Source organism: Cyprinus carpio, chromosome A17 (assembly GCF_018340385.1).
Source record: "Cyprinus carpio isolate SPL01 chromosome A17, ASM1834038v1, whole genome shotgun sequence".
In the NCBI taxonomy this organism is placed as follows: domain Eukaryota; kingdom Metazoa; phylum Chordata; class Actinopteri; order Cypriniformes; family Cyprinidae; genus Cyprinus; species Cyprinus carpio.
Genome location: NC_056588.1, coordinates 667,347 through 682,346, shown reverse-complemented (window position 1 = coordinate 682,346; position 15,000 = coordinate 667,347). Strand labels below are relative to the sequence as shown.

The following is a 15,000-nucleotide window of genomic DNA, read 5'->3' as shown; positions in this document are numbered from 1 at the left end:
TTTTTAGCGTGTCCTCCACCGCGGCGCCTTTAGGACGCTCATGGCACACGCTAACAGCCGTGTCAGATACGTCTCTCTTCCTGTTCGGGGGACTCAGTGTGGACTGCAGACCCATGAGTATGACACACACAAACACACAACTCTAAATAACAGCAAAGTCAAAGTAAAACTACAAACCTATTTCTTTCCTCTCAGGTGATGGTTGGATATTTAATCTGGAGACAAAAGGATGGACAGAGATGGAGCATCAAAACAAGGACAAACCGCGGTAGGAGAAAACATGCAGAAATGGAGATGAACAGAATAAGAGTTCACGGTTCCTCAAGCTCTCTTTGGCTCTGATTTATTAGGCTCTGGCACAGCGCTTGTCAAGGAAGAGACTCCGATGTTATAGTGTTTGGAGGAAGTCATGATTATATCCTTCTAGTGGACAAAGTGAGTGTCGTATGCTCCACGGTGTACAGTATAATTCAGCAAACATCCGAAATCTATAAACCTGGCTCAGTGAAGAGGATTTGTTTTGCAGGGCCACTGCAACGATGCGCTTGTCTTCCAGACTCAGCCGTACCCGCTGATGCGGTAAGAATCAGAACAGAAATCATGAACTGATGGACCACAGACTAATGAGATTTATTTCCACAGATTATGCCAAGACTTCATCGCAAGCCACGCCAGCATGTTTCAGTCCCAGATTCTCTGTTTACCACCAAAACTGAGAAACGCTGTGCAGAAAAGGACGATTTTCTTCAGGCCAAGCAGAAAGTCCCAGAATGTGGAATGATTTGTTTTAAAATAAAGTACTGCACACGTGAAAAGGGTTTGTTTAATATTATTAAAAGATCTACATTCAAGATTTGAACATTTGAAACGGTATTTATTTTACTGTTTTGTGTGTAAGTGCTGCAACAGTTGTATTTATAACTTAATGCAGTGGTTCCTTCTGGGCACAATATAAATATAAATTCAATCTTGAACGACTCGCCTCACTTTCCCCTTCTATTCAACTGATGGTTACTGACGGGTGAATGTGTCCCTGGAATATGGAAACCAGTCGAATTAGTTAAATGGTTAAATTGGCTTCAAATAAGAATAGTGGACTGATGAGAGCGGCGCGCTCACGCGAAGAGCGTCTCGATAGCGTGCGCGCTCTCGGTTGCTGTAGCAGGTTTCTATGGTTACAGAGTCGTCGTTACTCCACGGAGGTGTCAGTCCATTTAGTTTCGGTAAATAGAGCTTATACAGTGTGGTCATCAGAAACTTAACAGTTCACGATGGATTTCAGCAAACTCGAAGAAATGAATTTGACACATGATGAAATAAATCGACTCGGCGAAGCTCTAAAAGACGAGAAGTTCCGCGAGCTACTGAACGAATACGCGGCCGAGATCTCAAACCCCGAGAACAAGAGAAGATACGAGGAAGAAATCACACAGCTGGAGAAGGACAGAGGCACGGACGTGCAGTTTATTCACCCTGAAGCTCATCACGTGCTGAAGACCCGCGGCGCGGGCGAGAAGCGCTTCATCAATATCTGCTCCAATCAGCTGATCGATAAACCCTCGTGCGAGGCGGGCAGAGGCCGAGGCGGGAAAGCGGGCTACAACTGGCGTTTACCGTTCAGTCTGACCCCGGGCAGACCGGACCGAGACGCCGCCGGAAACAGGTGCGTGATTTACGACGTCATCTTCCACCCAGACGCGCTTCACGCGGCGGAAACCAACAAGAGACTGATGGAGCTCCTCCACAGTACAGCCGTCGGAGGCGTCGAGGACTCCTTCCACATCAAGCTGGATAAAGGTCATATAAAGCAGCTGAAAATGAAGTATAAAGGTGTTCCTCAGGCGGCTGTGATCCGCAGGCCGATTCCTGGACACGAGCAGCAGCAGAGCACCAGTGATCCGGACCAGACCCACACAGAACCAGAACCAGAACCCAAAGCTTCCTGTGCCGCTCCTCCAGATTCTTCATCATCCAATCAGCCCACAAAACCACATTACACCGTAAAGTACCGGTCAGTCATTGATCTGCAGGACTACAGGTGCTCCAGAGACTCGGGGCCCGGGGCCCGACCCAGAGAGATCGTCATCACGGTGGCCCTACCGCTGTTGAGATCCGCGCAGGACGCTGAGGTGCGAGTGCAGGAGCGACGGCTCGTCCTGGAGTCTCAAAAACCAGCGTATAAACTAGATCTTCCGCTCTCGTATCCCGTGGATGAAGATAAAGGAGATGCGAAGTTCAACAAAACGAAGAAAGAGCTGACGATCACTCTTCCCGTCCAGCCAGTCAGGAGCACAGATTTACCCCAGATCAGATGTGATGAGATGAAGAGCAGCGATGAGGATGATGATGCAGCAGATCGGATCCCTCGCACACCAAACGAGGAGGTTCCCGAGACAGAATTAAACTGCAGTATTTTAACCCGCTCCGCATGCGATACAGCCGGATTACAGCAGGAGCCAGCATCAGAACCTCAGACACCTGAGCATCTCATCGGCTCTGTAGAAATGGACAATGAAGATGGAGCGAACATCAATCAATCAAACATCAATGGAACGCTCGACTCTTCATCAAATACAGTATGTGACTGAACTATTATATAAAACATTCATATATGTACATTCAATATCAAGCCATCGAATTCACTAGATTATCAGTTTGAGTCTTTTTTTATTTAGTGGATGTGATATACTATAGCTATTACTGATAATAATAATGTGTAATTGTTACTCTCTTTCTGTGGAAGTTTTCCAGCGAATCTGAAATCCAAACCCGCGTGACGGCAAACGGTCGAGATGAAGACGTCCATGAAGTGAGCGGCGCCCTGGACACAGAAAACACACAGGCATCCGAGTCGAACACAGCGAGCGACGCTAATGCATTACTTCCACACCAGCCGCTGACGACAGATGATAATGCACTGATAAACCAGCAGCTGAATCACGAGGAGGATCGGAGCTCTTCTCAGGACACCGAGAAGACGAGACGCTCCTCAGAAGACCACGAGAGCGCAGCGGAGGAACCAGCGGCTGCTAACAGTGTCCTCTTGAGAGAGATCGAGCGCGGCGGCAGAGACGTCTTCATCTGCAGTCACAAGACCTCGGCCGCCTTGTGCTTCCAGAACTCTCTGTGGTCTGATTTAGACTAAATGTACACTTTTCTCTTAGCTTACTGATAGCGTGATATCACATTTTTAGGGTTTTATAGTCATGAAATGTCATTTATTTAGTTTCCATCTTAATTCACTCAAGTTGAATGTTTAAATGTAGAGAAAAATAAAAATCTTTGTTCAGAAATCTACTTAAAACAGATTCATTAAATCATTTCTTTGTCAGCTCAAACTTTTGTTTTAATGACTTTTATTTATTTCACGAAACATGTTGTGATGCTGGAGCTTAAAGGTCTTTTGCACAAACTGTCCCTTAAACATTGAGCTAAAAGAGAATAAACACACAAACAGTGTTCGCCCTCACGAGAGCGTGATCCTCGCGTCGTCATCTCAGCTCGCGCTGCACGCAGCCGTCCATGAACTCACAGTAACACAGCAGCGAGCAGAAGTGCTTCTGCACCGGAGCCTCGGTGCCGCCCATGTTATCCACCAACACCACGGTGTGAGACACGAGGTGCAGGTTCATGCTGACGGCCGTCTGGATGAAGGAGTTCACACAGGCCCGGCCGCAGTCGCAGGCTTTAGAGAAGTCCAGCTCGTGACACAGGTGCAGCGGCACGACGTGAGGGCCGTGTGGGATTCTGTCAGAGAACAAGACAAGAACACGTTAGAATCAGAGCGTGACCTCAGCAGACTGGCGTCAGCAGAGCGGGCCTCACCTGAGGTCAACCACGGCGCGGGACGCCAGCTCCTGTAGCGTCAGCGGGAACGTGAGGTGGATCGTGTGCTCCAGAGCATTGGCTTGAGTAAACGGGTTACCAAACAGGTCCAGGTTCTCCAGGCACAGCCTTCTGAAGCTGGCAGGAAGTACGGTGAGCTGGTTGTGAGCGGCGGACAGGAAGCGCAGCTTGGAGAGCCGGCCGATGTGAAACGGGAGCCGCAGGAGTTTGTTATCGTCCAGTTTAAGGTTGACCAGCTGCTGCAGCTGACAGAAGCGAGCGGGCAGGACCTTCAGCTGGTTCTGACTCAGGTCCAGATGCTGGAGAGACGTCTGCAGGGTCGAGGAGCACAGGCCGTCGCCGAAGCTCTCCAGCTGGTTGTTGTGGAGAATCAGCTCTGCGAGGCAGCTCAGGTCACCGATGGTGGAGGGCAGCTTCTTGATGTGGTTGTTGCTGAGGTCCAGCCGGCGCAGGACTCTGAGTGACAGCATGCGCAGGTCCACACGGGTCAGTCTGCAGTACGACACCTGCAGCTGCTCCAGAGAGTACGGGAAGCTGGACGTGAGCGGGTAGTCCTTCTTCGACAGAATGCTGAGCTTCTTCTTGGGTTTCTCCACATCGCGGGCGCGGGCCGGGCCGAGGGCCGACAGGGGGAGCGAGTCCGTGTCACTTCCTCTGTGTGCCAGCCGAGCGGCGGAGAGGAAGCTCTTCAAGCTGCTGATGTCCGCCTGTATGACACACACACACACACAAAATCAAGCACAAACCTTCATGGAAAACATTCGTATCTTCAGCTTTTTTTATAGCATCAATAATCTATTTCTGTAAAACCAGGTCTGTGCAGGAACTAGAGCGACACCAGCAGATATTCCCCCAACGTCTGAGAATCAGGTCAGGCTACTGCCGATCACCGTCCACCAGCAGACAGAGTTTAAACTTGATACGGACACTATATGATCACCTAAACTTACGCTAAAAATGGAACAAATGGCTCCAGTAAAGCAGGAATCATTCCAGATTATTACTGTATTCTATTTGCAGCTAGAGACTGGTAGAGATGCTCACTCTAGCAATGAAAGAAATGTAAAACTTTAAATGGGATTCTCCTGATTTTACAAAGTAGTTGAGTCACAGACAGTCAGAGAATACATATTCATTCAAAGTGCCAATCGATATCCTTACCTTAAATCTGCTGCCATGGTGCCTAATATCAGATTTCTGGCTTCAAAACTACAAAAACACTATAATAACTGCACTTCGGATGAACTGTATGATGCAGAAGCATTTATTTAAACAACCTTCTCCAGCAGAAATGAAAGCAGGTCTTTACTTTACTCAGACAGATGTCAATCGCAGGCTCCTTCAGCCGAACCGTGGCTTTGCCTTCTTCCACGAACCAGGTGAAGAACTTCTCGATGTTCTCCTTCAGCTGCAGAGAAACACACACACACACACACTCAGACTCAGGAGCTGATCGACATCTGCCGAGGCAGCCACGAGAGGTTCGGAGAGGAAGCCTGCCTTGTATTTGGATCCGCTGCGGTCTCTGGCGGTGCAGATGAGCAGATACAGACCGCTGCTCGGCGCGCTCCGGTCCGCGTGCTTCCCGATGGACAGAACCGCGCGGCGGGACCGGCTGTGCCCCCGCAGCCCCAGAGACGGTAACGCGCGGTTAACGACCTCCACATCACACTGCAGCCTCATACTGACAAACACAACACCTGCCTGTGAAACACACCGGGCCGGAGTCAGCGTTAGTTAACGTTAGTCTCTAACGATCATAATACGGTAGGATGTTTTGCATAAAACAGGATGGATTTCTCCATTAAACATCGACAACACGACAAACTTACCGTGTGTGAATACTGGATTGGTATCTAGTTACGAAGACTAACGCTTTAGTCGTGATTTGCTTGGTAAATAAGCTCTGACTGAAAAACATACAAAATATTAAACGAACGCGAAGTTCTGAGGCGCTCGCGCTGCTCTGTTGTTCCGTTCGAATCGGTTAATTAGCAAACCAGCAGATCCCTAGTTAGACCAAACTCACACGGAATAATTAAAATCACTCACCTGGAAGCATAACGCGGTTAAATCGTGTTTAAAACAACACTCTTTAACGACGGTTTCGCGTTCAGGCTGTTGCGTAACGCGCGCTTCCGCGCGCCGCACATGCGCAGTGAACACTGACTGACTGACCTCACTACTATGGCGGCGTAACTTTACCAGAAGATATTTCCGGTGAGGCCTTTCTGCATTAAAAGAGTTTTAATTCATGTAAGCAGCGCAGCTCATGACAAGCTACTTTCCATGATTCATTCGTTTGACGCACAGAAGTGACAGCGTTACTAGTTTTCATTCGTGTGAGTAGTTTTCTGTCATTATTCTAATCTGTAGAGGTGAGCGCGCATCAGCTGCTCTACCAAAACAACACGATCGCGTGTGACTCGATCTGATCACCAGTGCTGACTATTCATCAAATCAGTCATTTAATCTGTGCTGAAGATGATTCGAGTAACATACACTGACCACATGAAGCTCTGCAGAGCAGTTATATTGTAAATTCACGGAAAACACCGGACATGCACTTCCTGTTATTGTGGGATTGTTATAAGTGTGTGCTGACATCTGCAAAGCAACCTGCAGACGAATGAATGTGTTGCTGAACTTTAAATAGATGTTTCATGAGTAACAGGTACATCTCATTCTAGTGACATGGAAGAAGATCTTGTACCAAACATGGAAGATGAGGATGATGAGGATGAGTTTGAGTGGGCTGCAGGACAGGAGGAGGACTGGATGCAGGAGGCGTTTGTGTCCAGACAGAGTCCAGCGGAGCGCAGCGGCCACATCGCAGTCACCGACGGCAGCTGTATGTTCATATGGGGAGGGTATAAGGTATGTATTTATTCATATTTAAGGTCTGTCACACTCACATCTAACTGAAGACATCTGCACTGTTTTGAAGGTCACGGTGTAACGAGAGCTTTATATTTTCACTCTTGTTTTATCAGAATGCGGATACTGAAGCTGCTGAATTCACGGACTTGTATTTGCCGAAGAATGAGATCTGGATATACAACATGGAGACGGGACGATGGTAAGTCGCTCTGCGGTCACATGAGCCGAACACATGAGAGTTTGACGCCGCTAACAGTGTCTTATTCTGCAGGAGAATGAAGCGCTCGGAGGGCGACGTGCCGAACTCGATGTCGGGCAGCTGCGGCTCGTGTGTGGACGGCGTTCTCTATCTGTTCGGCGGCCATCAGGCCCGAGGAAACACTAATCTGGTGAGTCCTTCTCCTAAAGCCAGACACTGTGAGTCTCAGAGAGCTACAAATGTTGTTTTTTGCTTCATCGTGTCCTGCAGGTTTACCGTCTGCCGCTGAGAGCGTCTGTGCTCCGCTGGGAGAAGATGAGCGATCTGACGGGCCTGGCGCCGACCTGCAAAGACAAGCTGGGCTGCTGGGTTTACAGAAACCAGTACGTGGCCCTCAAACGGAGCAGAGGTGATCTTAGCGAGATGCCATGACTTTGCTCCAGCTGTTTGTGGTCTGTTTCCACAGGCTGGCGTATTTCGGTGGCTACGGCTACATAGCACAGCCCGGTCACAGAGGAACGTTTGCACTCGATGAAAATTCATTCATGGTGAGTCCGTCTTCATCACCAACAGTCTCGAGGGACACGGCTGTGATGAGAAATGGGATGTGCTGTTTTTCAGGGGAACCACGCAGGACGAGGCTGGAACAATCACATACACATTCTTGATCTTGAGACGTCATCGTGGAGCCAACCCATCACAAAGGTCTTAACCCTCTGAATCAGGTATGATGCTGCAGAAGTCATGTGATCCGGTTCAAACGCTGTGTGTGTGTGTGTGTACAGGGAGACGCTCCGTCACCACGAGCCGCTCACGCCTGCGCCAGCATCGGACACAGAGGTTACGTCTTCGGAGGCCGCTACATGGTGTGTGTGTGTGTGTGTGTGAGGAGCACTAAATGACTCGTGCTACACTCATCTGTCCATTATTAGAGGAAAGTCCCCTTTGTGTTCAAAAGCTGAATCTTCTGCACCACAGGATCATCGGCTGAACGATCTGCACTGCATCAGCATGGACACGTGGGAATGGAGTGAGATGTACGTTCAGGGTGTTTATAGCTGCCGAATCCTGAATGAAACGTTCCTGTATGGGACGTGCTGGATAAGCTTGTGTTTGTTTCAGGTGCGTTCCTCAGCACGGTCCCGTCGGCCGCTCGTGGCACTCCTTCACTCCGGTGTCAGCGGATCACATCTTTCTGTTCGGCGGCTTCACTACCGACAGAGAGACCCTGAGTGAGTGACGCAGACGTGACGCAGCGTCACCCGTCCCTGAACACACACGCGCTTCATTGAAGTGTTTGTTTTGCAGGCGATGCCTGGCTTTACTGCGTCAGTAAGAACGAGTGGAAACCGTTTAAACACGAGCACACAGAGCGGCCCAGGTGCGTCTGACACTCGTCTCGTTCTCCGGCTGTGTTTGCGTCTCACTGATGCTGAGGTCTGTGTGTTTTCTGCAGACTGTGGCACACGGCGTGTTTAGGTCCCGATGGGGAGGTGTTCGTGTTTGGAGGATGCGCCAATAATCTTCTCTCTCATCAACAGGCCGTGAGCAAAACATCAATATCTACTTCCTTATAATTAGCAAAATGCTACTAATGCATGGCTTAATGAGGAACGCCAGAGCTAGCGAGTAGAAAACCAATGCTCTGTAGTTAAGAATAATACTCACTTGTAGTTTTGAGACGGACACATAAGGTAGAACAGTTTACAGATCTAAACCCTGCATTTGTGGGTCAGGATGTCTTCTCAGGAATCCACTCAGCACGGTTCTTTCTTCCTCTTGTATTCACAGGCTCACAGCAACGAATTACTGCTTTTCACTGTTCAGCCCAAATCTCTGGTCAGGTGAGTGGTTTCACCCAAGCGTCACACTAACTGTCTTGGATCCTCTCTGACGTGTGGTTGTGTCGTGTGGGCGTCCAGGTTGTGTTTCGACGTGGCTGTCCTGCACCAGAAGCGGCTGGAGCACATGTGGGACGTCCTGCCCAAAGCCCTGCTCCATCGCCTCAAACAGAGAACCGTGGCAGATTCCTAGAAGACAATCGCACACGTGCTCACATTCAGACGAGAACAAGAGGATCTGTGTGGAAACAAACGAGAGACTTGTATGATGGGTTAGTGTCTCATCTCATACGGATTGGGAAAGTCAGTGTCATTTAAGAGTGTAGCAGAAAAACGCTTTATTCCACTGGACAGAACACATATGATGCCTGATTGATTTCAGCTGTTTCAGCTACATTTATTAATATCACATCTGCATTAAAAACGTCAAACACTGGTCAATGGTCTTTTTTCTGTCACCAGAGTGTTACAGTTTGTAACAATTTCCTAACTGTAATTAAACAGTCAGCACTTTCTGTACAGAATCAGCTGTTGGGCAAAGAACTGAAAGATATCGGTGTGTCAGCCCTCTTCACAGATGTACTGAATCTCTTCAAGATTATCTGATTTCAAATTCTCATGATTCAGCACAACTCGAATCCTGATGCAGATTTGTACAAAAAGCCTGAATTTTGTATCATTTCTTCCAACATGGAAAATAAATGGTGGAACATTGACATTTATAGAGTTATTTTTATTTATTTGTTTTTAAATGCAATGAGTTGATGAGGGAAAATTATTTGCTTGCAGAAAAAAATTTGAAGCTTCTCTGGTATACAATATGACGTAAATATTCAGTCTTCCAGAAGGCGACCGAAAGCATTGTGGGATGTGCTCTCAGAAGAAATCATCCAGAATCCAGAGCTTCACTTCTTCTTTGCTGCTAACAGGTTTGGTGCAGAAACCTTGACTTTACCAGGCATGTTTCTGGACAGATCAGTGTCCTGTAAAACAGCAGCATTTCGTGAGCTGACGCCACACACACGATCAGATCAACGCTCAGATTCATGAAACATCGGCTTCAAATACCTTTATGCTCCTGAATAAATCCTTCTCTCGAGCGCTGGTGTCTTTCCCGCGCATGAAGCTCAGCACGGCGGTGCGGGCCGCTGTGGTCACAGATCACACTTAGTATTATTTACATACGGATTTGTAGCATTGAAGTCCTACATAAAGATGATCTTTACCTTTCCCCTTTTTCTGAGTGCCTGGAGTTAATTTCACTTTGTACCTGGAGTCAAGACAGATAGTTGAGAGTGAATCGCTGGTTTTTATTCTATGCTTCTGCTCTGAGAGGTGATGATATCTTTAGTTCTTGTGCTGATCTGTTCAATGCTTCTTGAGAACTTACTTGTAGTTGGAGAGCGCCATGTAAGGAGCACAAACCGGCACCGCGAACATCAACACGTCGTCCAGATGAGGCAGACCGGTCAACGAGTCCAGAATGTTTTCACCATCCTGAAATGAAAACAATGAAATCATTAATAAGTCATTGGTGATTGTGTTTATTTAATTAAAAAGCACAATTAAAACAACGTAACATTGACCAATCTACAATCTCTTGATAAAAATGACACAATATTAACTTTCAGACAAACAATGACCAACAGCAACAAACGTTATAAAATAAAAGCCTCTTGCTAATTCAAGTAAATGCACTTTCAATTTTCGTTTAAAACGAAATGACGGAGCCAGTCTGAGATGTAGAGCGCTTCGGAGCTGCTAATCAAATCCCCAGTCATCGCTCCGCTTCAGTCTAGTGCTTGGAATGACTAGGATCATGTGATCTGAGAGACCTGGCTGGTTTGTGTATACGAAGGAGAGCCACTAAATATTGTGGGGCCAAAATATGCAATGCTTTATATACAACAATCAGTAGTTTAAAATCAATTCTGTACTGCACTGGCAACCACTGAAGTGACGCTAAAATCAGTGTTCCATGCTGTTTTTCACGAGTACCTGTTAAAAGCCTAGCAGCCGCATTTTGAACCAGTTGAAGACGATTTAACAATACTTGGCTAATACTCACAAATTTTTAAAGAACTTTCAAATTGGACACCAAGGTTCTTCACCATAGATTTACAGAAGGGAGATAAATTGCACAATTCAAAAGATTTTGGGGTGTCAGGAGCCCCAAACCAGATTATTTCAGTTTTGCTTTCAAATTCAGATCATTTTGTGGCATCCAAGATTTAACTTTATGTAAACAACTCAATATTGACTCTAAAAAGAGCTTTTATCCTGTTTCTGCACAAGGTAGATATAAAGTGAAAAACAGTGACGTGACATACAGCCAAGTATGGTGACCCATACTCAGAATTCGTGCTCTGCTTTTAACCCATCCAAAGTGCACACACACAGCAGTGAACACACACACACCGTGAACACCGTGATGCAGTGTGTATCATTTATGCTGCGGCGCCCGGGGAGCAGTTGGGGGTTCGGTGCCTTGCTCAAGGGCACCTCAGTCGTGGTGTTGAAGGTGGAGAGAGAACTGTACATGCACCCCCCCCCCCCCCCACCTACAATTCCTGCCGGCTCGAGACTCGAACTCACAACCCTTGGATTGCAAGTCCAACACTCTAAACATTAGGCCACGACTTCCCCTGAGTGTCATCTGTGTATCAATGAAAAGATACTTCATGCTTATTAAAAAACTGTAGAACCTAAGGGCAACACGTGATGAAAACAAGACTGGGCCGAGGACGGATCCTTGTGGAACTCCACTAGACAATGGGGCTGTTTTAGAGTAATGTTGACCAAAATGGACTGAAAACTTCCTACTAAAAAGAAAGGATTTGAACCACTCAAGTTCCCACCATCTTTTCTAGATGAGAGGCAAGAATATTGTGATCAATGGTATCAAATACTGCACTGAGATCTAGTAAAACTAAAACCACTGAGCTGCCTGAATCAATCGAATTAAAAATATAATTTAAAACTTTCAACAAGGGCGTTTCTGTACAATGACTTGATTTAAACCCGGACTGAAATTTCTCAAAGATCTCATTGTGAACTAGAAAGGTCTGCAATTGGTTTAATGTGTCTTTTTCTAGAATTTTAGATAAAAATGGAAATTTAGAAATAGGCCTGTAATTAGATAAAACATTTGGATCCAAATGAGGTTTTTCAAAAGGGGCTGTACAATAGCATGCTTAAAATCCACTGGAACTACTGCTGTTTTGAAGCTTCTGTTAATTAAAGTCAGTATACTGGGACCAATAATATCAAAAATGTTCTTAACTAATCTTGATGGAATAATATCACAACTACTGTTTGTAGTTTTTAACCACCCAACTAGCTCAGCTAGAGAATTAAGATGAAGGTGAAACAAGTGTTCATTGTGTTCAGAGCATGTCACACTGATGCTTCTCTTCTTCTCAGACGGCTGAGAGCTTTCAGATGAAGACACACATGATTCACGGCGGCTGCAGGAAGTTTAAAGTCCTCTTCCTGTTTGTTTTCTGGCTTCACTCACCTCAGCAGCAGGATTGTCCACGTCCTCCGTCTCCTGCAACACACAATCACGACTCTTCATTCACAGATCACACACGTACAGTATTTGATCTGTCAGATATTACAGGTCATGAATCAGTGCTGCGACCTTGACGTCTGGATCTCCTCCTGCAGGATCTTCAGCAGCTTCAGCATCTTCGTTCTTCTGGCTGGTGATCTCGGCTTTGGGCTTCACGACTTCTTTCTGATGAGGTTGAGGTTTCTTTACTGCCGCTTCTTTCATTTTTCCTTTCTTGCCCTTCTTTGCTTTTTCCTCTTTACTGGATCCTGCGGACTGTTTTCAGTGTGTGTGAATGACAGATGCACAAGTGCTCATGGGTAACACTGCATTCACTGTTGGTCTTGTAAACTCATGTTTAAATGTGAAATGTTCATGTACTGGATCTCAGGAGACACTTACCCCCAGTAACTTCATCATGATCTCTCTGTCCTCTTCATCCTGGTCTTTGTATTTGTCCTTCATCTTCTTCAGTTTGTTCTGGGAAAAACAGTCAGAGCATCATCATGTGACACAGCAGGAACACGTGACTGTATGTTACACGTGAAGTGGTGTGTAACCTTCTGTCCTCTCTTCAGCGGCTGATTGGCCGCTCCGTTGCTGCACGCCTGTGTCACGCTCGGAGCTTCCGGCGGTTTGGAGTCGGATTCCTCCGGATCATCCGTGTTCTCCTGTTTCTGCTTCTTCTTCATGTCCCTGATGACAGCGATGGGCGATTAACTAGTTAAGCTGATCTAACTGATGTCTTTGCTCAAGACTGGCTTCAAGACTCTTAATATCCAGTAATATTATAGCTTTGACTGCACTATTAGATTAGAATAAACACTGAACGGATCTGAATGATGACTCTATTGTCTTCTGTGGAGCTGCTTTACAGCTCAAATGAGTTTGGTTCATAGTTAATTAACTTGTTATTGAAACAGCACTATTAACTTTTCTTTGGTGGTTTACACATTTTTGAAGGCGGATATTAAAGGATTAAATTAATAATTGAATTAAACATTGAGATAAATGATGACACCATTGTCTCTTTAGGCAGTTTTACAGATGAATGTGACTTTCTCTCATAGCTGATGAAGTTTGCATCATTGATTCTGTTATTGTTCTGTGTATTTCTGTGAAGCCGCTTTGACTCGGTCTGTATTGTAAAAAAGAAACGTGCGTCTCTAGTGTCTCACCTGCGCTGTTTGGCCGTCAGGTGCTTCTTGCCTTGAGTCTCTGTGTTCACCTGCAGCACAGACGCATCTGTTAATCATCGTTTGACTCGAGGCAGTGTCACGTGATCTCACCGTCTGTAACTCACCTGACGTGAATCGTCCTGTTTGAAAGCGTCGCTCTGAAGAGTCCTGTGGAGAGAGACACAGACTGACTCAAAACACCGCAGGTTTTCACACAGCAGCAGAACGTCTGAGCGAGCGTCACCTGTTGGGCTGCAGGTGAGACAGTGAGATGCTGGTGTCTGGAAAGCTGATCTCAGCGCTCTGATCTTCCTCGTCTCCTTCTGCTGCGTTCTCTTCCTCGGCCGGCTGTTCGTCCGTCATGCTGCACCTTTGCTCCTCGTCTTCTGCCTCGTCCTCGTCTCTGATGTTTGTCTCAGATGTGGTCATCTCATCTGGCGTCCCGCTGGACTCCCGCCTCTCCTCGCCCTCGTTCTCACTGTCCTCATCTGAGACACAACCAAACACAGACCGTCAGAACACTGACAGAAGGCTGGACACTGATGATGATGATGATGATGATGTTTGTGAGTGTGCCGACACCTAAGAGTTCTTCTCCTTCCTCCAGGAGATCTGCAGTGCTGGAGGTCACGTCCTCCTCCTCCTCCTCCAGCGTCTTCGTCTTCCTCTCTCCACGATGCCTAAAAACACTCTGATCGTCGACCTACAATCACAGATGCAGAGAGACTGGAAAACTGAAGGTGTGACATGTACGAGTGAGAGAGAGGTGTTGTAATAATGGAAAAAATATGTGAAAAATAATGTGTTTTTCGAAGAACCTAGTATGAGAGCCTGTTCTAGTACATCCCCAAAACAAAACCAAGACTTTGTAAAAGAGCGTAACAGAACCCCTTTAATGCGTCATGTGATGTGATGTCATCGTTTCATGTCGGTGACGTCTTTACCTTAAACAGAAACCCAAAGCCCATGATCAGATATGAAGGGGGCAGAAAGTTTTTCTTCCCTGCGGAAAAGTGATACAAAACATAAATTGTTTCATTTTGCAAACTTTTAAACAAGATATGAAGCAACTTTAGTGTTGGAAGTGAGATTCAGACACAGGAAAGATCTCTTCATTTAACAGAATATAATATATATATATAAATATCTCTCTGTCCATGTAATGACACTGAACTCATGGGCGAACGCTGCACAGTAATATTCACCTCTGATCATGAAGCTTCCTGTGGTCAGATACTCTCCCGTCGGCGCGGTTTTGGACACCTGTGTGAAATCAAGCACATGAGCGTCTGAACTCAGGACACCTGCTTCTGTGTGTGCCGCCGCTCACCTGATGATGGTGAACCCACCACGCGCTGGTGATCACTTTAGCGTCCCACGCCGCGCTGTAGCACACGGCCATCGTCCCGGCCTCGGTGAGCGTCCGCGGAGGAACAGCCTCGCCTGAGAAACAGAAGCACACTCAGTCACAGATCCTGCTGGGTGTCTGAATCTGACAGACAT

At 46.6% G+C, this 15,000-nt stretch overlaps 5 protein-coding genes across 9 annotated transcripts in view; 3 read left to right on the top strand and 2 right to left on the bottom strand.

Moving 5' to 3' along the window:
• Positions 1-851, top strand: part of LOC109092726 (kelch domain-containing protein 1) — a 3,308-nt gene extending 2,457 nt beyond the window's left edge. For both annotated transcript variants that reach the window (XM_042773439.1, XM_042773437.1), the window contains exons 9-13: positions 8-117; positions 196-268; positions 351-435; positions 527-579; positions 643-851. In XM_042773439.1, coding sequence (XP_042629373.1) covers positions 8-117; positions 196-268; positions 351-435; positions 527-579; positions 643-781 — 460 coding nt within the window. In that variant the 3' untranslated portion in view covers positions 782-851. The remainder of the gene's footprint in view (positions 1-7; positions 118-195; positions 269-350; positions 436-526; positions 580-642) is intronic.
• A 269-nt stretch (positions 852-1,120) lies between these two features.
• dnaaf2 (dynein axonemal assembly factor 2) lies at positions 1,121-3,297 on the top strand. The gene is made up of 2 exons (XM_019106968.2): positions 1,121-2,576; positions 2,744-3,297. Exons 1-2 carry the CDS (start codon positions 1,272-1,274, stop codon positions 3,143-3,145), a joined length of 1,707 nt encoding a protein of 568 aa, XP_018962513.1. The 5' UTR covers positions 1,121-1,271; the 3' UTR covers positions 3,146-3,297.
• A 42-nt stretch (positions 3,298-3,339) lies between these two features.
• Positions 3,340-6,034, bottom strand: lrr1 (leucine rich repeat protein 1). Of its 2 annotated transcripts, XM_019106970.2 has the most exons (6): positions 5,899-5,922; positions 5,679-5,756; positions 5,347-5,550; positions 5,156-5,254; positions 3,826-4,553; positions 3,340-3,747 (listed from the first exon to the last, which is right to left on the bottom strand). In XM_019106970.2, exons 3-6 carry the CDS (start codon positions 5,527-5,529, stop codon positions 3,492-3,494), a joined length of 1,266 nt encoding a protein of 421 aa, XP_018962515.1. In that variant the 5' UTR covers positions 5,530-5,550; positions 5,679-5,756; positions 5,899-5,922; the 3' UTR covers positions 3,340-3,491. The 2 variants fall into 2 exon arrangements, with proteins under 2 accessions (XP_018962515.1, XP_018962514.1); XM_019106969.2 differs by lacking the exon at positions 5,679-5,756 and having other exon boundaries at positions 5,899-6,034.
• On the top strand, positions 5,595-9,482 carry klhdc2 (kelch domain containing 2). Of its 3 annotated transcripts, none has more exons than XM_019106974.2 (14): positions 5,595-5,613; positions 6,537-6,723; positions 6,840-6,925; positions 6,998-7,115; positions 7,196-7,308; positions 7,392-7,473; positions 7,547-7,630; positions 7,711-7,791; positions 7,904-7,962; positions 8,048-8,157; positions 8,234-8,306; positions 8,382-8,469; positions 8,717-8,769; positions 8,848-9,482. In XM_019106974.2, exons 2-14 carry the CDS (start codon positions 6,541-6,543, stop codon positions 8,957-8,959), a joined length of 1,242 nt encoding a protein of 413 aa, XP_018962519.1. In that variant the 5' UTR covers positions 5,595-5,613; positions 6,537-6,540; the 3' UTR covers positions 8,960-9,482. The 3 variants fall into 3 exon arrangements, with proteins under 3 accessions (XP_018962519.1, XP_018962516.1, XP_018962517.1); XM_019106971.2 differs by lacking the exon at positions 5,595-5,613 and adding an exon at positions 6,046-6,188; XM_019106972.2 differs by lacking the exon at positions 5,595-5,613 and adding an exon at positions 6,051-6,066.
• Positions 9,139-15,000, bottom strand: part of LOC109092727 (nuclear export mediator factor Nemf) — a 14,192-nt gene continuing 8,330 nt past the window's right edge. Inside the window, exons 18-32 of the mRNA XM_042773429.1 lie at positions 14,828-14,940; positions 14,703-14,760; positions 14,442-14,500; positions 14,080-14,200; positions 13,742-13,985; positions 13,623-13,665; positions 13,498-13,547; positions 12,880-13,015; positions 12,722-12,799; positions 12,410-12,595; positions 12,284-12,316; positions 10,157-10,263; positions 9,993-10,036; positions 9,835-9,914; positions 9,139-9,749 (exon numbers count right to left, since the gene is read on the bottom strand). Of these exons, the coding sequence (XP_042629363.1) occupies positions 9,672-9,749; positions 9,835-9,914; positions 9,993-10,036; positions 10,157-10,263; positions 12,284-12,316; positions 12,410-12,595; positions 12,722-12,799; positions 12,880-13,015; positions 13,498-13,547; positions 13,623-13,665; positions 13,742-13,985; positions 14,080-14,200; positions 14,442-14,500; positions 14,703-14,760; positions 14,828-14,940 (1,430 nt within the window). The 3' untranslated portion in view covers positions 9,139-9,671. The remainder of the gene's footprint in view (positions 9,750-9,834; positions 9,915-9,992; positions 10,037-10,156; positions 10,264-12,283; positions 12,317-12,409; positions 12,596-12,721; positions 12,800-12,879; positions 13,016-13,497; positions 13,548-13,622; positions 13,666-13,741; positions 13,986-14,079; positions 14,201-14,441; positions 14,501-14,702; positions 14,761-14,827; positions 14,941-15,000) is intronic.